Genomic DNA, 22,333 nt, shown 5'->3' with positions numbered 1-22,333 from the left:
TAATATACACACAAATTAATATAGTATTATTATAGAACACTTATATTTTGTGGATTCAAAATTTTGCGAAATGCTCCAGCTAGGCACAAAAAGCTTAACTAATTTACTGTGGCACATAATGGACTTTGCTACATAGCAGCATAATGCTTTGCTCTAACATAATAGTGACACCTTGTCAACATGGTATAGCATATATTGTATAGCTGCTCCCCTTAATTTTGAGGACATAATTTTTGCTGCTTTCACAAATTTTTCATATCTGCGAAAGTTAATTAGTTTCAACCTACAATCATGTGTACTTTACAAAATAAATGCCTCTCTTGGATGTAACTTCATGGTGAACCATGAAAGTAAATTTGCAAAAAAGACTTTTGGTCTGATTTTCAAAAGTGCATTGCCTCAAAACTTTGTGGCTATACAGTACATAAAGCTTACTTCATCGACAATATCAGTTTTAGCTCCATTAGTTAAAAGAATATCAATAACTTCAATACTACCGCTCTCAACAGCATTAAACAATGGAGTTCTCTTCCGCTACAATAGAACATAAAGTGACTAATAATTTTAAATTAATTACTTTATCTTTAACATTCACATCATAATCTCCTCTCCAAAACTCAACCATTTCACCTTTACCAGATTCACCAGCACAATGCAGTAGAGTTTTACCATCCTATGATAGTAATAATGATCAAAATAGGCATGAGTAATCAACACATTCAGATAGTGTCATCTAGTATACTTTATAAATATAATGAATAATTTTACTTACTTTATCAACAACATCAGTTCTAGCTCCATTAGTTAATAAAATATCAACAGCTTCAATGCTACCACTCTTAACAGCATTAAACAATGGACTTTTTTTGTCCTAAAAGTACAACACAAAATGAATGATTATTTAATAATTAACTTTACCTCATCCACAGCATTCACATCAGCCTTTCCTTTAGTTATTAATAATTTAATAATTTTACTGTCACCAGTTTCACTAGCACAGTGCAATGGAGTAATATCATACTATATGAGTAATAAATTAGGTGAATATAAGGTGTAGCTAAGGATATCGTTCCTTTATTATTAATGATAAGAATTAGCTAGTATAGTCATATTGTGTGACAACAGCTTCCTGTTGATTGATTGGATTAAGCTCCAAGTTTTTTCACAACACATGTACATGCACATGCATCAGAATAAAATATAAAATAGGAAATCCTCTCCTTTTCATTTTTGGTAAAATTTGTACTACAGTATACTATAGTACTATAGTGTACTATAGTACATAATTTTGGCCACATATTTAAAATTAAAAATTATCTTATAGCAATTTTTGGCTAAAATACCTCTGTACTACAGTGTATAGTATACCAAACTTTGGAGCAACTTCAACAAGAATTAATTATGCTAAGAACACTCCATATACCATTTGTGCCATATCTTTATCATAAATGGCAGCATGCAGTGTGGGTATTTTAGAGTGGCAATGCCTGATCTAAAAACTGAAATCAATTTTGCAATTAACCACTGTAAATTGATTAAACTTTATTTCCATTTTCCAGCCACACCCTTTAAATGAAATAATTGACATTTAAAATACATGTAACTTCAGTCAGAATTTTTATTGATGGCTGTGTGGGTTAATGTTATGAGTTAACGGTCAAAGAATATCACCTCTGAAAGATTACGAAGTCATTGAATTTTCATGATCTTTATTATACTGCTCAAGAAAACATATTAAAATTTTTGGTCACCCAAAAAAGGCAATATGCTCATCTTTGATTTGCCCTCAAGCTCAGATAGTGCATAAATACCACTATACATAACTTACTTTATCCACAACATCAGTTCTAGCTCCATTAGTTAATAAAATATCAACAGCTTCAATACTACCACTACTAACAGCATTAAACAATGGAGTTTTGTTCCTCTATAATACAACACAAAGTCACTCATGATAATTTAAATAAATAATTACTTTATTTTTAACATTCACATCATTATCTCCTCTCTTAATCCAAAACTCAAGCATTTCAACTTTACCAGATTCACCAGCACAATGCAGTAGAGTTTCCTTATCCTATTAACAAAAATTATTATTCATGTTATGAAGAATGAGTCAACACTATCAAGTAGTAGCAAACAGCCAGCATAAAAATAAGTTAAAACTTTAACTTACTTTATCCACAACATCAGTTGTAGCTCCATTAGTTAATAGAACATCAACAGCTTCAATGCTACCTTTCTTAACAGCATTAAACAATGGAGTTCTCTTCCTCTAGAATACAGCGTATTTAAAGTGAATGATAATTTTGAAATAAATTGCTTCATCTTTGACATTCACATTATAATCTCCTTTTTTAATCCAAAACTGAAGCATTTCAACTTCACCAGACTCACCAGCACAATGTAATAGAGTTTTACCATCCTATATGATAATAATAAAAGAATATATTATATAACAGTTGATTATTTGATACAATAAAACAAGTGAGTGTGCTTATTTGCAATCATGTCACTCAGTGAATAATCAACACTGCTTAATTAGGTAGTAATGACATATTTATTCAGCATAATTTGTAAATTAATTTAGAATTCTACTTACTTTAGACACAACATCAGCTCTAGCTCCATTAGTTAATAGAATATTAACAGCTTCAATACTACCACTCTTAACAGCATTAAACAATGGAGTTCTCTTCCTCTATAATACATCATAAAGTCACTGATAATTAAAAATAAGTTACTTTATCTTTAACATTCACATCATAATCTCCTCTCTTAATCCAAAACTCAAGCATTTCAACTTTACCAGATTTACCAGCACAATGTAGTGGAGTTGTACCAGCCTATGATAAAAATAGTATGACATGATAATATCATCCTAACAGTAGGTCAGTCTGCCAGCCATTTTTGTTGAAAATGAACACTTTTGACTGGGCCAGGTGCAAAGAAATGATCAAAAAATTCAAGTGCTTCTACAAGCAGATTATGAAGATAAAAGTCAAATGGTGAAATTTGAATTATGCATAACCAGGAAGGATTGCTTAGTATCTGAACCATTCATGTAACATTGTATGATAGCTATGTTATAGACCCCCTAGGAGCTAAGATTATTTTCAATAAATATGATTACAATAATGAAATTCATTCATAATAATTAATAAATTTTCTCTATAGGGTATCCACCCACGATGTAAATTACTGACGGCAAAAAGGCCTCGAGATCAAAAAAAAATCAAAGGCGGTGACACCACCTGGCCATTTTTGTGAGCACTGCAAGGTACTACAGGCTTACACGCAGCATTTATGGAAAGTATGAAGGTCAGACCACATCATATTGACCAGGTAACTCTTGCTGCAACACAGTTTTTTTGCTATGCTTCATATTTGGCACCTTGGGCTTTGATCTGCCTTTGATATGGAGATCTTCTTGCCATCAGTAATTTTAACTGTGGGTTGCTACTGTAAATAATTCATTCAAAATAGTCGTAGTGCCTTGGGGGTCTATATTATAAGCAGTTAAAATCAGCTGCATGCTTTTATGATAAATCAACCTCATAGCCTACATATAGGCCACTGCCTATAAATTTATCATTAACATCCACAAAAAATGGTAATCAACACTTACTCCATCAGGTATAGAACTTTAATTTGGTGGAGTTTTATTTTGGCAATTGGCAGTTTGCAAGTAGAATCACCAATATTAAAACTCCCAATCGTTAATGTACCTGCTCAGTAATGCACGTGTATGCGAAAATCGCCAAATTAAAAACTGTCAATTACAATTTTACCGCAAAATTGCCAAAATAAAGTGCTATATGGTAGTTACAAATTTCTAAAAATCGTATTTCCCTGAATAAGGGCCTAGGCGCTTATTGCTTAACAGAGGAAAAAATCACAAAAAGTAAAATTAAAAAATGCCAATACCCAGAGTTGGCTGCAAATGAACAATTAGGCTATTTGGACCATTCTAAGAATAAGTGCATAACTGGGTAAAATATGCGTATCTATAGTGATATTAGTGCCTTTTGTTTGAATAGGCCCCCCTATTTGAGGAAATACGGTACTTACTATATCTACAACATCAGCACTAGCTCCATTAGTTAATAGAAAATCAACAGCTTCAACACTACCACTCTTAACAGCATTAAACAATGGAGTTCTTTTCCTCTATAATAAAACATAAAGTGACTGATAATTTGAAACAAATTACTTTATCTTTAACATTCACATCATAATCTCCTCTCCTAATCCAAAACTCAAGCATTTCAACTTTACCAGATTTACCAGCATAATGCAGTGGAGTTTTACCATCCTATGATTATGACAACAATAGGTTATTAGCTACAAAAAGTGGTCTACTGAGTAATCAACACTACTCTACTGACAGGCAAGTAATTATTTTTTCAAACATAAATTAGGTAAAATTTCACCTACTTTAGACACAACATTTGTTCTAGCTCCATTAGTTAATAGAATATCAACAGTTTCAATACTACCACTCTTAACAGCGATCAACAATGGAGTTCTCTTCCTCTAAAAATACATTTATAAATCAAATTTTACTAATGAATTCACATGTGGCTGAAAATTGCCAATAGAAAAATTGCCAATACATCACATGCATATAATCACTTGATCTATATCTCAAAAGATGCTAATTAATGGTCTGTGATTACTGAGACAGGCTTACCATATCAGAACCAATATTAGGATCAGCTCCTTTCTCCAGCAAAAATTTGACAATACCAATATTATTCTTATCAATGGCTCTAATAAGAGCTGTCTTGCGATCGGATGCATACTATATTAGAACAATAAACATTATGACATAAATATAGCTACAAACTTCAGTAGCATTAGGATCAGCTCCAGCTTCAAGTAGACCAATAACCTCCTCAGGTTTAGTATGAAATTCTATAGAGCTAATCAATTCTCTACCCTATGTATTTTTAATGTAAATACACAGCACTAGATCATACCAGACTAGAATTTTTAATTATAACTTCTTTCTCTATTGGTATGACTCCTGTCTATAGAAATAAAATTCCAAAATCAATAAAAATTAAGCTTAATAGTGCTGCTGACTTTGTATATGCATTGGATAAGTCAAATACTCTATACATGTAAAAGACATCATTACAGGCCTGCCAGCATTACAGTATTTTATTGAGTTTTCAGTCCAGGCAGTCTGGATAAGTTTAACAAAAGTGCTAAAGCTGGGTTTACAATACATGCTGTGATGTCATTATGTTTAATGCAACATATGACCAACCCCATTTGGTTTTATGTTGCATTCAATGTAAGTGACATCACAGGTGAAGTTGCGTATATTCTTAACACATCTTGTAATTAACTGTTGTTAATTGTATATCACACAATATAAATCAACAAGTCCTAATATAAGGCATAATCATTTTAATCAAAAATGCAATAAAATTTAATTCACAGCTATGGAAGCTATATGTACAATGGGCTCATGCATGCATCAGATATGCATGCACAAAATCACATACTGAAATTAGTTTCCTTTTAGCAGTAGATTCCAACTGGGTCTCTGAAAAAAAATAATATCAATTTTTAGCACAACAAAATTATTCACTGCATTATCCCACCTTCCTCTTCTTGTGGTAATTCAATTACAGTAATGTCATTATCCTTTAACTTTCTCAATATCACTGGATTTTTCAGGTCTCTCATGACATCATCAAGAACACATGGCAGTATAGCATAAGTGATGATAATACTGCCCGCTCTTAGTTGCTTAAGATACGCATATTCCAACCATGAGAAAGCACCGTAAGTTGAGACCCAGGTTAAAATACTAGTGATTAACCAAGGCTTTTCAAGGCGGAAGGAAATAAGAGGTAAGCCAAGAGGAGCAGTAGGAGATAGATCAGAATTTTTCTCAAAGAACGGTATGAAATTTTGAAAAGAAGCTGCACTTAATAACTTAACATATTCCTCTTCATATCCAATAAAACGGTCTTTAATTTCATCATCATCTTTAGCGAATTCAACTATGAGTTTCTTCAATAGCTTGTAATTGAGATAACCAATAAAATCATAATCGCTCAAAAATTCAAAAAAGCTTTTAAAATCATTGACCTCTCCGAGTTTATCAATGCAAAACATTAACTCAGCAACAACACGAGCTTTCCTCTTTAAGCATCCCTTTATCAAAACCTTTGCATCTTCTATATTATTGCAATGGCTTTCAAGTGACTTTTTCACTGCAAGAACAAGAGAATCAAATTGTCCTTGTAATTTATAAGCTATTTCTTGAAGCCCTGAAACTTCATTAATTTTGAGCTCAAGATCGCGTACACCTACACATTATATTTACAAAACTTATTCTGTTACACTGAAGTTCTCTTTACCTGGATTATAAGTCATGCCTGGCTGCATTGGATCCCCTATCATAAAACAAAATTAGAATAAATGTATATTCAAGATATTGTGATTTCACTATGAGTTCCTATTATGCATATTTTGATAATTCAGTTGTAATCATTTCAAAAATTTCATGACTCAGGCTATGGTGAAACCGTGCCTCTAGGAACGGGCAGATGGAATTGAATTTTAGATGGTTAGCAAATTTTATTACAAATAGGTCGATCTGTACAAATTTAAATTCGCAGTGGCTACTGATCCGGTAACCAGACACGGTGCAGAGCTAGAGATTCAGCAATAGGGGCTTTGGCCCTACACTGGGGCTACGCCCCAGCATTAATGGTACTTTATTGAAATCAAGTATAAATAAGAAAACCAACATTGGTGATGCAGCAGGATCGTGGTGGCGCAGTGGGGAGGCTCCACTCGTGGTATGGCAAGGACGTGGGTACAGGTTCGAATCAGGTCAGGACTATTGGAGTAAGTTATGCAACTGGTTTTGATTTTTTTTTTTCATTTTTTAGATTCAATTTTTTGCTATAGACCACTGGAAGTGATAATTGGAAAAGATATGAATTTCATTAATTTTATATAAAGTATCCGCCCAGTGGCACCCACACATCATAATTGGCTGCCATTTTGGTTGGCAAGTTTGTTATAGAAGTCAATGGAGGCAAAATGCCTCACTTACCTGCTTTAGCTCTGGCTCTATCAATAGCTAAATAGTGCTTGTTATAAGAAAGAACAGCTGCCTTTAAGCTTCTCCTGTATAGGATTTGGTCAAATTTGCTTCAGAATTTTTAATACAGGTTTGTTTTTATGTAGGCCCGTTTGTTCTGCATTAAAAGTTGCCAACCAAAATGGCAGCCGGAATTTATTTTATCCTAAACCACACCTTACAACCGTAAAGATTTCTAATAATCTTCCTGCACAAACTTACGCAAACAATTTTCACTGCCAGTGGTCTATTTCTTCACTTATTGGCTTCTTTAAGTCAAGAAATAAACACCCACTCGTACATCTTAGCCTCCGGGGTTGTAGGGTTGGGATTGGGGTTTAGAGTTTAGTTTTTAGAGCACCCTCTCATACATCTTAGCCAATGGGATCGTATGGTTTTGAAATTTGGGTTTAAAGTTTCTTAATAAAAAGACTAAGTTCTATTTTTGCACTATTGCGCATGTGTACAAGCTATTTCATGGAGAAAAACGAGCTGCCGAATCTCTAGCATTAAAAACTGTGGCCAGTTGGCGGAGCAGTAGCGACAGCAATTTAAATTTCATTGCCAGGTTAATTAAGACTACTTCTTAAAAATTAAATACAATAATTTTATTTACTTTGTCTTTCACCAGTAATACCATCAGCTACAGCATTCTCTCCTATTCCTCTAAGAGCAGCTATCAGTGTATCTAATGTTGGATTCTCCACACTGTCAGCTTTACGCAACCAGCTAGCCAAAGACTCTGTAAAACAACGATCTACTTGCCCCCTGTGTTCTTGTTCAACTTTCTCCAGTGTGTTATGAGAAAGTAAAAGACTTAGACCAAGTCGATGATATGAGGCCTTGTTGCAGTGATGTCTCTCAAGTAACGCAACCACTTCATTAAGATCTCTAATGTCTGTGTTGAATAATCACGTAATCTATATCTAATACACTTCTATACTAACCTAAGTGTCTTCCACTTAATCTCAGAATAGCAGGTCTGTGACGTGGTTCAGCCATTGGAAGGCTGGTGATTATAATTATGAAAGCTCTTCTTAGCTCGCTTTTTATAATTAAACCTACGAGCTAGGTGGTGGGTGGTGCCAGATTCCGCCTAGCTGGCTATGGCTGCGACCATAGATAGTATCTATAAGATAACATTTTCCTTTACTCTAATCATAAAGTATCTATGCTCTAATCTATGCCCTAACATCATAGATACTTTAAATTGCCACCGCGTGGGATTGCAATAGCTTGTAATAGCAAAAAATGTTAAAATGCAAAAACAGATGTTAAATGCAAATAATACTATCTATCCAGAACATTCATTGTTTTCTTGATACACAGTGTCCAGTGAATACCATATGAGCTGTCTATTGCTTTCTTCTTCAGATCTCACATTAATGTACTTTGTAAAACTAAGTGTATCTGCATCATTTTTATAAACCAACTGTATAGTGAATTAGGACTTGGGTTAAGAGTAAGAAGATTTTTGCAATTTGCAAAATTAACTTTGACTCAAGATTTCAAACCATTAGGCATGATGACACACAAGACCAAAAATTTGCCAAACAGTTGACACCTAATCAGCCTAAAATGGTCTCACACCTCTTCGTCTTCATCCTTTACAATATAAGTTATACAGCCACCAAACTCAGTCATCCACTCTGCATCAAAAAAAGAATATTTTATATGTCAGTTAAATTATATAAGCCTGAGTCATGCAATAGATATGACATGTGGTAATAACATATCCACCAACTCATGTTCTCTCTTGTGTTTATACTAGTACATGTAGAAAAATGGCTTTGTGGTTCATGAACTCTCATTACATTCCTGAACCAGCTCAGGTCAGGCACACACATGCAATAGATGTATCTTAGCTCTGTGTGCATTTTGCATGTTTCTATCCTGTATGCCATCAACTATACATGCAATGCATACAAAGTCTACACCATAAACATCTGTTCTACAGTATGAAATACCTTTTGTATTAAAAATAGCTTTGCTTCAAGCAAAAACTCTTCATTCTCTCCATTAACATTGCTGGTACTATCACTCATCAGTGTGTATCCACCATGCTGCCAGCGGTACCAGTCACCATGACAGTTACAAGGAGTGTTATTACTCTCTGGTATAATGGATGCATTATCATTAGGATTAAGGTTTAGAGTATGAGATGTTAGCTGTAGGCCAGTAAGATGAAAGAGGAGGAGGCTCAGACAGAAAAAGAGAGTGACATTCAGTAGGTAATAATAACAATTTGTCTAGGTGAGCTACTTCAATATTTCTAGAAAGAGACAGTGAGAGAAACAAGAGTGTGCCTGCAAAAAATGTTAGTTGTAGATTAGCCTTTTGTTAGGTGGTCCTCTTCTCTCCCAGATGTTTGCCTTTTTCTTTAAGTCATTGCACAACAACTTATATTTATCCTCCTATAAATATTAATTGTTAGAATAATAGGAGATGTTACCAGCTACTTAAGACAAAACAAAACAAAATTGCTACTTATAAGTTCTAATGCTATGAAAATAACTATTCTCTAAAGGCATGATTATTTTCAATACATGATACATGGTAAGTAACATGTACTATGATAAATTATGGTAAGAAGTGAATGGTATGTGTTACAGTAACTAACTACTGTAACTATTGATCGTTTTCATGTCAAAACAGTACATAAATTCATAGTATCTACATGCGTAGTGTCCTGTACTACAGTTATTATTGTAATCTTAGATACCATGACTAAATTTGGTCATTTCATACGATAGGTCTACTACAATTTTTATAAGTCTGACACAGTTCACATAATACAAATACCACAAACAGTTACTGGAATTGTATGCATATTGTATTTTATTCCATATTTAATGCATAATGACAAGGCATCAAAATTCTCCCACATTTAATGGTGCATTACTGTGCACATTCAATCCTATAGATATGTATCCCTTTACCCAATGACCATGGCAACATGCAGGAATATGGCAGTTGATAACTACCTAACTGGTTTTATTTCTTTACTTATAAAGTACATGCACCATAAACTTGGAAATTTTCGGATAATTTTAATTTTCAGATGGACAAAAAAATTCGAAAATAAAAAAGTTAAAATTTTTAACAATTGAATATTAAAATATTCAGGTAAAAAGGAATTTCGGTATTCGTGCCATGTGGCTTGACTTTAGCTGTCTTCAGCACTGCTCAGTGCCCTCTACTCCTTCTTTCTCGCTCATACTCACTCTCTCTTGATCTACTATTGAGCTCTTTGATATCTCTTCAAAGTCATTCACTGTTACTGCTTAATATTGGAATTAAACTTAATTTCGGAACAAGATGGCTATCCGAAAATTAAAATTATTGAAGATTAATTATCCAATTTATTTTCTAATTGGAAATTTCCAAAATTATGGTAGTTGCTTCTCTAGTATAGAAAAAACAATTATTCAATGGATCTGGAGAGTTATGGTGGATATTGCATTCTGAATTAGCTATAATTATGTATAATTGTATGCACATTATGATTCACAATTGACATATACAAAGCATTTTCATAAATAATATGATACACATGCATGTACGATAAGAGCTGAACCATTATCATTATCATTATCAATATGTCATGTGAAATGATAGTACATACATTGTAGTGTTTCTCTACTACAGTTATCATTGTCAACGTAGATATCATACAATAGGTTACTACAATTTTTTAAGTCACACAAAGTTCTCATAATATAAATATAGCTATACTAGTGTTGTAAGAATTCTATTGTACTGTATAAGCAGGTTTTTTTGAGGATAATAAATTATGTGAATGACCTGTATCAGGAAGTTTGCAGAATTAATTTTTGCGAATTTCCACTAATCTGCCATCTTGTACCGTATTAAATTAATTTTCAAGGAATTTAATTTCGCGAATCATGAAAAAATCTGCAAAATTCGCCAAATTTGTTATCCTCGGAAATTTCCCGCTATATGGTATTGTATTATTATATACACTTGCGATACATACACATGTACAGTGTAATGACATAAAATGCATCCTTCTCAACAGTCATCAGGGACATAGGCAGGATTTTTGGAAAGAGGGGAAGTTCTCAAGCATGCAAAGTGCACTGCAAAAACATACTTTATTTCAAACATGGTAAAATTCCTAAAAATTGATAAGCAATGTTTGACCTCATAATAGAACCATGAAAGACAATTCTATTATTATGTAAGCTACAAAACAGTTTTTCTTTAATATGCAGCTTATAATTAAGTTTTGTTAATTTTATTAAAAAGGGGGTTGCCACCCTCAATGTACGCTATCAAGTATAATTTGTGACACATGACATACGTGTACCGTGAAACAGTAAGGAACACGTAAAAAGTCAATATATGCGTAAATTGTAACGGAACTATTATTGAATTAACCTTATCATTCATGTAAAATAACTGTAGTGTCCTCTACTACAGTTATTATTGTTATACTAGATATCATGACTAAATTTGGCCATTTCATACGATAGGTCTACTACAATTTTTATTAAATCATACAAGGTTCACACAATATAATATGACACAATATAGGTACTGATATATTAAATTGTGCACTTGCAATACATCATTATACATCATGAATGATGTGCATGTACATGTACATGTACATGTTCAGTGCAAATAATATGACACATAATGTACATGCGTATTCTCCTACAGTCATTGTGTACGACGTAAGTGTAATGAATTATTGCTTGGTAAATATTTCTATTACACATGTATATTTATTTTAACTCAGCAATGCAGTCATACACATGTACAACATATCTCACAGGCAAAACAATTATAAGTAAAAAATAATGATATATGTAAGTCTGTTCAGACAAGATTTACTAGGGGCAGGGGGTTAATAGATGTGAGTGTACCCCAAGGCATTAGTTAGGCAGATTCCTTGTTTTGCTTTTCAAGGGCAGGGTTGATGTGGGCGGTGGCAGCTTCATTGACATTCATTAAAATTTTTAATTCTTGCAATATTGTGTATAGTGCTAATAATCAATCACTGATGTGGGCGTGTGTGGGTGGGAAAGGAGAAACAATGAATCAACATGTACATGTAACAGTATACATGTATGTTTACCAGATGGTTATTATGTGAGTGTACACCAAGGCTATACACCAAGGCTAGATGAGTATCACTTAGCTTTAAGTTGTTTCATTGGTTAGGCCAGGTATATTTAGGGGGGGTGAGGGGGCTTGAGCACCTCCTCATGGCTGGGCTCAAAAAAATTACTGAAGTCCTGGACTCTTGCATCACTACCAAGCCTCTTAACAAAGTTATCTAACCCCCTGATCATGATTTCAGCAGTTTCCAGTGCTTTAAGGAGCAATCAGAAGTACCAGTAACATGGCAGTATGCTTGAAATGATCTTGACCCCATCCATAATTGACGAAAATGAAGGAAAGGCCATGCGTAAAAGTGGGTGTGACCAAAATCACGGCTTGCTTTGCCTGCCCTCAGCACCCCCTCTTTCCAAATTCCTAGATACGCCCCTGCCAATGTTTCTCTCTTCACAGGTAGGAGACTTATTAAAATTTTAAATTAATTTGATGTGTACAATGCAAATCATTAATTGCTGGTGTGGGAGTGTGTGGGTGGGAAACCAACAACAAATCTACATGTAGTGGCCTTAATTCAAACTGTACGTGATAGAATTACATGTACTGTATAGCACAAAGTACATTTACAAAATTTTTGACGGTTATAAAATTCAACGTTTTATTTTAAATCGTCAACTCGTCAAAATAAAACCCTTGTCAATAAATCCCGCTATACGGTACTAGTTTACTCACTATTAAGAAGTCAGGTAATTCAATTTGTGATTCACTCTCAAATTGTTCCCTTATCTGTGATTGTGTACCAACATCAAGATACACTGGACTAACCCACTCCACCAACACCTCTAACTGGTTTGACAAGTCAAACAATTATTATTACAATATTAACATACTGGTTTATCCAGTGGGTGGTGCATTGATGGCATGACTTCCTTATAAGGAGATGGGTGGGGCAATGATGGTCCATGAAACCAGCCACTCATTGTTAGACGAGTCTTTGAAGCCGTCAGCACTTCAGATACCTAACACATGTGAGTGGGAGAATTTGATTGGTCGATTATACAGTATAACAATGACCTATCCTATTTGATGGAAAGAGGCTGGAGTGACTTCAAAGAATACAAAGGAGTTCCACAAAGGAACAATAGAATGGACTATCTGATGAGGCTGACCAAACTCTATATACTAAAATAATTATTATTATAAATTACAAATGTAAATACCATCAGTGTTGAATAAATCATGTGTCCCTATGAAGAGAAGAGAAAGTATTACTACTGTACAACAATTCATTTTGGCAATTTACTATAATAATGCAAATGGTAGCTTTTTAAGTTGCAATTTTTTGTACACACACACACATTACCACTGAGAATTTACATTAATGATTGGCAGTTACCAAAATAAAGTGCTATACAGTAATTCTTACCTCCATCTTTCTTCTCCCATGAAGGATCTACAAGATAGTATATGTATGCAATCCTTCTACCCTCCAGCTCATCATCATGACACAATAATACATCTACAGTGAGAGAGATCACTCTACATCATGTGAGGGTACATATCAGTCATGTGACTTGTATAATCGTATTTAGCACAAGTTGCATCCACAGTCTCATATAGGTCAATACCAGTTAGCTCTCTTAGCCATGGCAGTATATCCCTTAATAATAAATCCCTAAAAGCAGAAAACACATACCAATACCGTATAGCTTGTAATCTTGGAGGGCATTTTGATAGCCATTTAACAAAATAAACCCATTATTCACATACTCAATTGCCACAAATTAAAATCCACCAATCACAAACATTAGCAATTTGCCAGATTTTTCCACTTCTAAATTAACAAGCATACTGTGTGTTCATAACCAAAATAACAATAAAGATTTGGTTCTTACCAAAATTGTTTTATTTGAATTGATTTGGCATCTTTAAGATCATGTGACTATAGAACAACAAATAAATCAAACAAAAACAACAATGGTAATAATAACAACAGCATTGAAAAATTGCAAACTTTTATCTTATTCTTTACCTGATTCAAAAGGCTCCTTGTTCCTAAAAAATAATTATCAGTAATTAAAATTAGTTAACTAAAATTAATTAATAATGGAATAATTTAGTCCCGCCCACCACGTGTCAACCTCCAAGCGTTTTTCATTTCTTTACATAGCTTTCCTTGAGTATTCATATAAGCATTGTTGAGCTCTGGGGTACTATTTTCTCTCCTCGCTTTCTTACTAGACTGACCAGGACCTGCTGTAGGCGTTAAGGAGGGGAATCCAACAGGAGCAGCAGCAGCATCGCCATCACAGGCCCGTTTTGCCATCGTTTACTTTTGGATATCACCGTATACTGACTTAAAATGTTGAGTTTGACTCAGTGCTTTCTTGCTATAATAATAATTATTAATATTTTGTTTTATTTCTAGTTGCTGTTATTTTTATTAAAGGCAGCACAGGATAATCCTATGGTAAGGAAACATTTTAAATTATTTATTATTGGTGTGGTTATTGCCGCCATAAATCATAGATCAGTACGTCATATGTCATGTCCAGCAATGAGTGGACGCGGATTAGTATACTGAGCAATTATCTCCGTATACTACTGGTTGACTTTATACAGGGCAGGAATGGACATTTCCATTTACTAGGCTATATCTTTCTTCAGAATAAGTCTCATCAATTTGCGCACTTCAGTAGCTGTTCTCCATAATTATACCTGTGTTCCTGCTAAATATGACAGCACTTGGAGTAACTTTGTGTGGAACATTTACAGATTAAAGATGAGGCAGTCAGTGCCGCCATTTTGTCATTCCTTTATGTATGTATGATAAATTTTTTACTTTTTGAATGGTTATATCTAAATTTCAAACAATTTTTGACAAATTGCGCACTTACCTTGTGAAAGTAAAACATTTTTACTGCCCAATCATGCAAAAAAGATAAAGAAATTCAAAACTTTGTTCGGAACTTTTGTCTTCTAAAGGTGAAATAATTTTAGTCATCTCAGTGATAACGGGTGCAGCAACAAGAGTGAACAAGTGCTTTTCTCTTCTCATAGGAATAATAAAGTAAAACTAAGAGTGCTTAACAGCTACACAAGCAAATCATGTCTCTAGATCCTTTATAGTAATAACAAGAAGGCCGTTTGTTAGTGGATGAGTCTTCTTGCGCCACGCTTGCCACTTTAACAATAGAATATGAAAAAACTACCATAACCAATTGCAGGGGCGTAGCTGAGGTAGGGCCTGAGGGGGCCTGGGCCCTACCATCAAAGTGGCCTTATAATTATATTCATTGAAATTATAACCCAAAAGATTATATTCATTGTTCTTACAATAACAAAAGGGGGTGGCTGATAACCATAGCTCTTTTTATAGCTATATACAATGATAATTTCACTCTGATTTCGCTCAGCTTGCAGGAAAATGCCTCAATTTTGTTACGTAAAAGGGGTGTGGCCAAAATTGCGGCGCGCTTCGCGCGCCATTTTGTCTCCTTGCCCTACCATCACCCAAGGTCCAGCTACGCCCCTGACCAATTGCATTAAGTAGCATTCAAGAAGCTCCAAGTATCTAGTGAAGTCCCATCCATGAACTAGAAAGACGTTAGCAGGCTTTGTAGTGAAGCTTCCTATCAATCCACCATTGCTGAGCTGCCGTTGCTATGATAATTCCAATGAATATCATTAAATTAATGCGACCGGAAGTTCCATTCCAATAGCTGGACATGTAAATCTGGCCATTTATTATAGTGCTATGTAATGCAGGAAATGTTATTTTTCTCTATTTTTTTCTCCTCATTCTCTCTTGTAGTTGGCTGAATTGAAGGATGGTGAGATGTACATGTACATGTACATGTATAATGGTCATATAGCAATTGTCATGTGATAACTGGATGAACATTCAACTGAAAGAAGTTATATTATGTACATCAAGAGTAAGACCTTACATGTAACATATTGTATTACGTGTGCATGTATCATATTGTTTGCGCATCAAAGTGTGTATGTTACATAGTAGTTGTATCAATAGATTGTCAATGATGTTTTAATGTTTATTGTATTATATTCTAGGATGGTGATAGGTTTTGGAAGATGCCAGAGTGTTTCATAAGAGGCAGTATGATTAAATAGTGATGAGGTATATTATACTTGACATGTACTATATTGTACATGTATTAAGAATTTCATGTATGTACAGTAATAGTCCATAGAAATTGGCATGTTTTAAATTTTCATAGCTTCAAAATTTGTTGTCAGAATTAGCTCAAACTTTCTACATACATGTAGCATAAGCACATCAATATGTGTTGGAAAATGTAATGAATATTGGGGCTGATTTTAGAGCCGATTTTTGAAAAAGTATGGGCCTTTCTTTCAGAAATTGACTCTTTTTTTAAATAGTCGTAACTAGAAAAATTTTTGTTAGAATCAGCTCAAACTTTTAACATAGCATAAGGACATCAATACGTATCAGAAAATGTAATCAAAGTTTGGGGTTGTTTTGGAGCCCATATTTGGAAAAAGCATGGGCTTATACCTTTTGCTATTTTTCAAAAATTGTCTCATTTTTTAAAATTGCCATAACTTGAAAATTTTTTGTTGGAGCAGCTCAAACTTTCTACATAGCATAATGACATCAATATGTATCAGACAATGTATTACAAATTATGGGTGATTTTGGAGCCAATTTTTGGAAAAATCCAATCCTCCTTACAAAATCCAATCCTTTGTTACAAAAGATTGAGGCCGGAACATTATTAACCTCTTCTCCTTCAGACAATAATAATGACACCATCTTTTTAACTGTTATTATAAATAATTATAATTATTACCAACTGTACAAAGTATAAAATACTGTGATACCATATACTGGGATATTTTGCGTCGCTAAATTTTTGCAAATTTTGCATTTGTAAAATTTCACAAAATAATATTTTTGCGAATAGCTTGTAAACTCCACCATGAGGCAATGAAAATTTAGAATTTCACGATTTTTATTTTTGCGACGGTGCAAGAAACGCGAAAGCCATGAAAATTTGGCTGCTTGAAAATTTCCCAGTATACGGTATCGATTTCCTCAAAATTCTATATTTCTTCTTCGTTCATTAATAATTCCTCTTGTATCCTAATTAAATCTTTAATTCTAATACTGTATAGCTTGAAATTTTTGTGGAATGTAAATTTTTGTGGTTCTCATGGTTTTGGGCTTCCCACAAAATTTAAACCCACAAAATCATTGAAGTGCCATCCCCTTATAGGCTATGTAAACTGTCAACTATGAAAATTGAACCACGAATTGCCCCACTAGGAGCGAATCACGAAAATATAGACCCACGAAAATTTCAAGCTAACTGTACTGCGTATATTATATAAAACTTACATTTCAGCAAAGAGGAAATTCTTAAAAATAACAATAATTGGTTCCAAATGTCCCTATCTTGTTTAAAATAACAAAACTTTGATGAGGGTGTGTCCCTTTAGCCACAAGCTCAGGTGAGATTTAATTATTATTGAATTAAAGAGTTTTTCTAGGTCATTCGAGTCTTTTCACAAAACTTCTAATACTTCTTCTGTTGTTGGAGTTACTGAATAACTGTGTGATTCAGATCTTCATTTTTTTAGTGTACTTGTTATCCTATTAGTGGACTGGTAACTTGTGATACTATCATTATTCACATGTTGTGTATGATTTGCCACTTAGTAAGTTATAGTTATTTTTGTATTCTAAATTGTACATGTGTATCTTTATCATAGCCAGCAGGAATTAGCCTCCTACTTCGCTGCAGAAATTGCTATGCCATTGTAAGAATATAAGTTTGTATAACGTACATTACTGAAATGTGAATTTTTGCTTTAGGAGTAATACCTTACCGAACCTCATCCCCGGGGCTTAGCAGTGGAGCCTTCTAGGCTTCCACCATTAAGGCCTGGAATGCAAGGCCAGACCCAAGCCCCAGGGAGTCGGGATCTACAAGACTACCAGTGTTTTTGCGTGAGTTTACTATGAACTAGGTGTTTGTGTGTATGCTTTTTAATTTAAAAGTATTGAAGGATACTGTACCTTTTTATAATGGCATTCCTTGCATTGCAATGTATTATGCTCTATAATGCATTAAAACCACGTGGAGCAAGACCAAGTGGGATAGAGGGAGAGAGACTCTTGTAGTATAAATTTTCAGTTTGTCTTCATTTATGAATAAAGTACATGTATACACATACAATTGCTCCTTTGACTAATTACATGTTTTGGTACATGATTAGTACATGCATTAACTAGTAAATGTATGTGCATGCATATGTATTATAACATGTACAGTATGTTTTTATTTTACAGGTGGTGGTCTCAGAAAAGAAGGAGGAGGAGGAGGAGGAAAAGGTCAGTATAATAAGATTTTAAAAGTTAGAAAAGTAATTTATTTATTGTACATATACGTGTTCTGTACATATTCATTGTACATGTACTTACACACTTGGCTTCTAGTATGCATGCTAATGCATTATGATTTTATGCATCTGTACAAGAGGTGTTAAAATTGTCATATTATTTTGTAGTTTGTCAAATGACATGACTTTTACAATTCATACTTTTGAAGAATATTTTTGTGATGGGGCAGAGTTCCCAGAATTTTATGTGTACATGTACATATGTGTAAGTACAGTAGATCACGCAATAAAAGTGATATATTTATTTTCGTTTCTACACCTCATTGCATTTCAGTCCTTTGATCTCTGCCCCCCCCATAACAGACAAACATGTCTTAAAATTCCATTATAAGCCTCACAGTGACTCCATAATTAATTTATCTCTGTAGGTGTTTTAATCTGGTATGCCCATACATTCATCTCTTCAGAGATATTGTTTGTTAGTCACTGGCTTTCAACTATTAATCCTGTATGGTATGACATTATGTAGTCTGGCTTATTTAGAACTGTCGCAACCAAATTTATTTTTACTGAGTGTTATTTTTAGTTTTGTACTTAGTCTTATAAGTCTCACATTGAGTTGCATGTACATGTACATGTTTATGTACATGTATGTCTGCCATGTACATGTACATATAGATGTACCGTATAAGTGGTTGTTTCGAGGGAATGGTACACATGTATTTTGGAAATCTATTAAAAATCCGAATTCACAGATTTTAATTTTATGAATTCTACCATGTTCCATGCGGGTCCATATTAAATTGATTTTTGCTGATTTTATTTTTGTGAATCAGGTAGGGATTCACAAAATTCACAAAATTTACAACCTTCAAAAAACACTTACATGTATACAGTATTTTTATCCTGTTAAAGAGATTTTTGTTTATTAGAAATTTTGAACAAAAACTGAGATTTGTCAATGTGATTTGTGGATGAAGATTAATTGTAAAATGACCCTAGCAACTACATGTAAACTTGTAATTTATAGCAATAATTTCAAATTTTTATTATTTGAATTTTCTCTTTTAATATTTAGAAATTAAAATGCTGTAATTGTAATGAAATGTGTACATGTACATGTAATTTAGCAATATGCTCACTTAGAAATTAATTAGTTGCAAACTAAGCATTAATTATAAGGATACAATTATTTTACAGGTTTAATGACAACCATAATGCTGTGTATTATTCTCCTACATCAGTCCTCAGACGTGACAGGTATTTTGGTTCAGCTCTTTTTGCAATACATCATTACCAGCCTTTAAGCAATTACATATATAACAATTATATGATTAATACATCAGACTTGTTATGCATGTACATGTACATGCTTACATTTTGTGTCTGTTTTCTTGTAGGTAGACTTTATTGACTCCTGAAAAGTTCAGGACTTTGTCACAGTTTAAAGGTTTAAGAGCAGTAGCTGAACCAGGAGAACCTGTTGGACTACTAGCAGCACAAGTAATAATTGGAATACAGTATACGCCATATATTTTGTGGGTATGATTTGGCTGCATTTTGTATTTGCGAATAAAAATTTTGCAATTTTAATGTACATTGTACATGCAACTAATTACCAAACCCACTATACAATCAGCATGCTACATGTATTTTACAGATTTTAATTTTGTGCATTTTTCCAAAACGCGAAAATCATGAAATTTAATCCCTGTGAAATATATGGCGTTTACGGTATACACAATGAGATAATAATTGTGTTTTCTTTTATAGTCAATTGGTAAACCTTCCACTCAGATGACATTGAATGCATTTCATTTTGCCGGTAGAGGAGAAATGAACGTCACACTAGGAATACCACGTCTGAGGTGATGCACATTGCACACACAAATACATGTATAGTGGATGAAATTTGTATGGTTAAACCAAATCTTATTTTAGGCCAGTTTGTGAAATTTTTGCTCACTGTAAAGTATCACCCTCTGTACTCTTCTCTTATGTGTACTATAAGTTTCGTTCACAAATTTATAACAAATTCAATTTTGATTAGAATCAGCTCTAACTTTTTACGCAACATACATTGTACATGTACATGTAAGTACATTTATATGTATGAAAATGTTGCAATATCTCTTCATTTTTTGTCAAATTTGGCCCTTGACCCTGCACTACATGTAAATGTACATATATAACACAGGGTCATTTGCCTTTTTTCAAAACTTTTAAAATTCATATAAAATCCAATTTTAATTGGATAATTGGATTCCGTTCAAACTTTCTATGCAACACACATGTACATGTATAAGTACATGTACATGTATGTGTATCAGAAAAATTATATATATGATGATTTTTCTCCTTTTCAATTTTTGCAAAATTTAGCCCTATGTAAAAAATCAAATTTTAATTAGAATTGGCTCTAACTCATCATAACATTAATACATGTGTATGTTTTATAAAAATGGATATTTCTCTGCTAACCTTTTTGACAATGCCTTTGAGTGAATTTAAAATTCATTAAGAAATTTGTTGAGATTGCATTTTTATTCAGGACCTTATTTTACATTCTGATTTAATAGTTTATTGTGTTATTATTGTGTAATTGTTAAGACGAGAACTCCTTCCAATATTAATTTTAACAGTTATACGTGTACATGTAGCTGTTAGCAAATATTATGCATAAATAGGGGTGGCAGACGTGTACAGACAAACAAACAGACAGACATACTCGTGTCGTTTATGTGGGGCTTGCTCAGGCTCACCCCAATAAATACAATACACCTTTGATTAATTACTTGTTTTGGTACACAATTTGTGCATGCACATTAAATTAGTAAATGTTCTTGTATTATCACTTGAAAGTATTATGTATTATGCACTTGAAGAGATATTAAAATTGTAGTATTATTTTGTGGTTTGTCGAATGACATGAGCTTTATGATTGTGCCTATACTTTTCAAGAATATTTTTGTGATGGGGCAGATTTACCAAAATAACTATTATAGGCATATTGTGTATACCGTAGGCCGGGTTTTGATTGTGTATCTAATAGATTGCGAATTTGAAAAAATAACTAGTTTGCATTTCCAACAATTGCCAGATGCTAGCCTAGCTAGCCACACTCACAAGTTAACTGATTGTCTTGTTTCTCTCCTTGCCATCTAAAGCTACTGCCACAGCTTGATTAACTTCCTTCAAGATGTTAGGTGGCATTAAGACTTGACTAGATCAGGTAATTTGGGCTGAAAATAGCACAGGATACCACTCATGATGCTATAAAATGAAACACGTGTAGAGAAAATGATTGATAGGCATGGTGCTTATTAATTATTATAGGCGTGGCGTTTATCAATTATTACTAATTACAATTCTTTTCATTGCGAGATGTATTCCAGACTCGCAATTCGCAATCAAAAAAACCTCGCAATCGAAACCCGGCCTACGGTATACATGTACATGTAGTTTTAAAATATGATTTTTATTAGGCTACATGTACAATGTACATTGTACATGTGCATGTACATGTAAGTATAATATGTTACGGAATAAAAGTGATATATTTATTTTCGTTTTTACACATCATTGCATTTCAGTCCTTTGATCTCTGCCCCCCCCCATAATGGACAAACATGTCTTAAAATTCCATTATAAGCCTCACAATGACTCCATAATTAATTTATCTCTGTGGGTGTTTTAATCTGGTATGTCCATACATTCACCTCTTCAAAGATATTGTTAGTCAGTGGCTTC

At 33.6% G+C, this 22,333-nt stretch overlaps 2 protein-coding genes, 3 long non-coding RNA genes and 1 pseudogene across 9 annotated transcripts in view; 2 read left to right on the top strand and 4 right to left on the bottom strand.

Annotated features, from left to right (window-relative positions):
- Window positions 1-4,627, bottom strand: part of LOC109582513 (putative ankyrin repeat protein RF_0381) — a 9,642-nt gene extending 5,015 nt beyond the window's left edge. Inside the window, exons 1-6 of the mRNA XM_019997257.1 lie at window positions 4,622-4,627; window positions 4,438-4,536; window positions 4,214-4,315; window positions 4,072-4,170; window positions 2,745-2,846; window positions 2,603-2,701 (exon numbers count right to left, since the gene is read on the bottom strand). Coding sequence (XP_019852816.1) covers window positions 2,603-2,701; window positions 2,745-2,846; window positions 4,072-4,170; window positions 4,214-4,315; window positions 4,438-4,536; window positions 4,622-4,627 — 507 coding nt within the window. The remainder of the gene's footprint in view (window positions 1-2,602; window positions 2,702-2,744; window positions 2,847-4,071; window positions 4,171-4,213; window positions 4,316-4,437; window positions 4,537-4,621) is intronic.
- A 74-nt stretch (window positions 4,628-4,701) lies between these two features.
- Window positions 4,702-5,021, bottom strand: LOC109582525 (uncharacterized). Its single transcript, XR_002185124.1, has 3 exons — window positions 4,983-5,021; window positions 4,850-4,942; window positions 4,702-4,804 (listed from the first exon to the last, which is right to left on the bottom strand). It is a non-coding gene; the product is annotated as an uncharacterized LOC109582525 (long non-coding RNA).
- A 456-nt stretch (window positions 5,022-5,477) lies between these two features.
- LOC109582512 (uncharacterized) lies at window positions 5,478-8,125 on the bottom strand. The gene is made up of 5 exons (XM_019997256.1): window positions 8,059-8,125; window positions 7,728-8,009; window positions 6,381-6,416; window positions 5,616-6,329; window positions 5,478-5,557 (listed from the first exon to the last, which is right to left on the bottom strand). The coding sequence occupies exons 1-5, from the start codon at window positions 8,111-8,113 to the stop codon at window positions 5,478-5,480; spliced, it is 1,167 nt and encodes a 388-aa protein (XP_019852815.1). The 5' UTR covers window positions 8,114-8,125.
- A 222-nt stretch (window positions 8,126-8,347) lies between these two features.
- On the bottom strand, window positions 8,348-14,522 carry LOC100633555 (prolyl 3-hydroxylase OGFOD1-like; annotated as a pseudogene).
- Window positions 14,523-14,606: 84 nt separating this feature from the next.
- On the top strand, window positions 14,607-16,354 carry LOC109582522 (uncharacterized). Its single transcript, XR_002185121.1, has 3 exons — window positions 14,607-14,666; window positions 16,011-16,134; window positions 16,271-16,354. It is a non-coding gene; the product is annotated as an uncharacterized LOC109582522 (long non-coding RNA).
- A 1,228-nt stretch (window positions 16,355-17,582) lies between these two features.
- Window positions 17,583-22,333, top strand: part of LOC109582538 (uncharacterized) — a 7,476-nt gene continuing 2,725 nt past the window's right edge. For 2 of the 5 annotated variants that reach the window (XR_002185134.1, XR_002185133.1), the window contains exons 1-7: window positions 17,583-17,899; window positions 17,954-18,001; window positions 18,057-18,191; window positions 18,534-18,575; window positions 19,784-19,843; window positions 19,984-20,086; window positions 20,357-20,451. This is a non-coding gene — a long non-coding RNA (uncharacterized LOC109582538). Of the gene's footprint in view, window positions 17,900-17,953; window positions 18,002-18,056; window positions 18,192-18,533; window positions 18,576-19,783; window positions 19,844-19,983; window positions 20,087-20,356; window positions 20,452-20,524; window positions 20,646-22,333 lie in introns of those variants that run through there. The other 3 variants (XR_002185135.1, XR_002185136.1, XR_002185137.1) reach the window with 3 other exon arrangements.

Source organism: Amphimedon queenslandica, unplaced genomic scaffold (genome assembly GCF_000090795.2).
Source record: "Amphimedon queenslandica unplaced genomic scaffold, v1.1 AMPQUscaffold_13378, whole genome shotgun sequence".
NCBI lineage: Eukaryota > Metazoa > Porifera > Demospongiae > Haplosclerida > Niphatidae > Amphimedon > Amphimedon queenslandica.
This window is presented reverse-complemented; position numbering and strand designations above follow the sequence as displayed.

Coding starts and splice junctions, on each gene's coding strand:
- LOC109582512 (XM_019997256.1), bottom strand. CDS start 8,113: ATGGCTGAACCACGTCACAGACCTGCTATTCTGAGATTAAGTGGAAGA. Junction 6,330..6,380: donor AGGCATGACTTATAATCCAG/GTAAAGAGAACT, acceptor TATAATGTGTAG/GTGTACGCGATCTTGAGCTC. Junction 5,558..5,615: donor ATTACCACAAGAAGAGGAAG/GTGGGATAATGC, acceptor ATTTTTTTTCAG/AGACCCAGTTGGAATCTACT.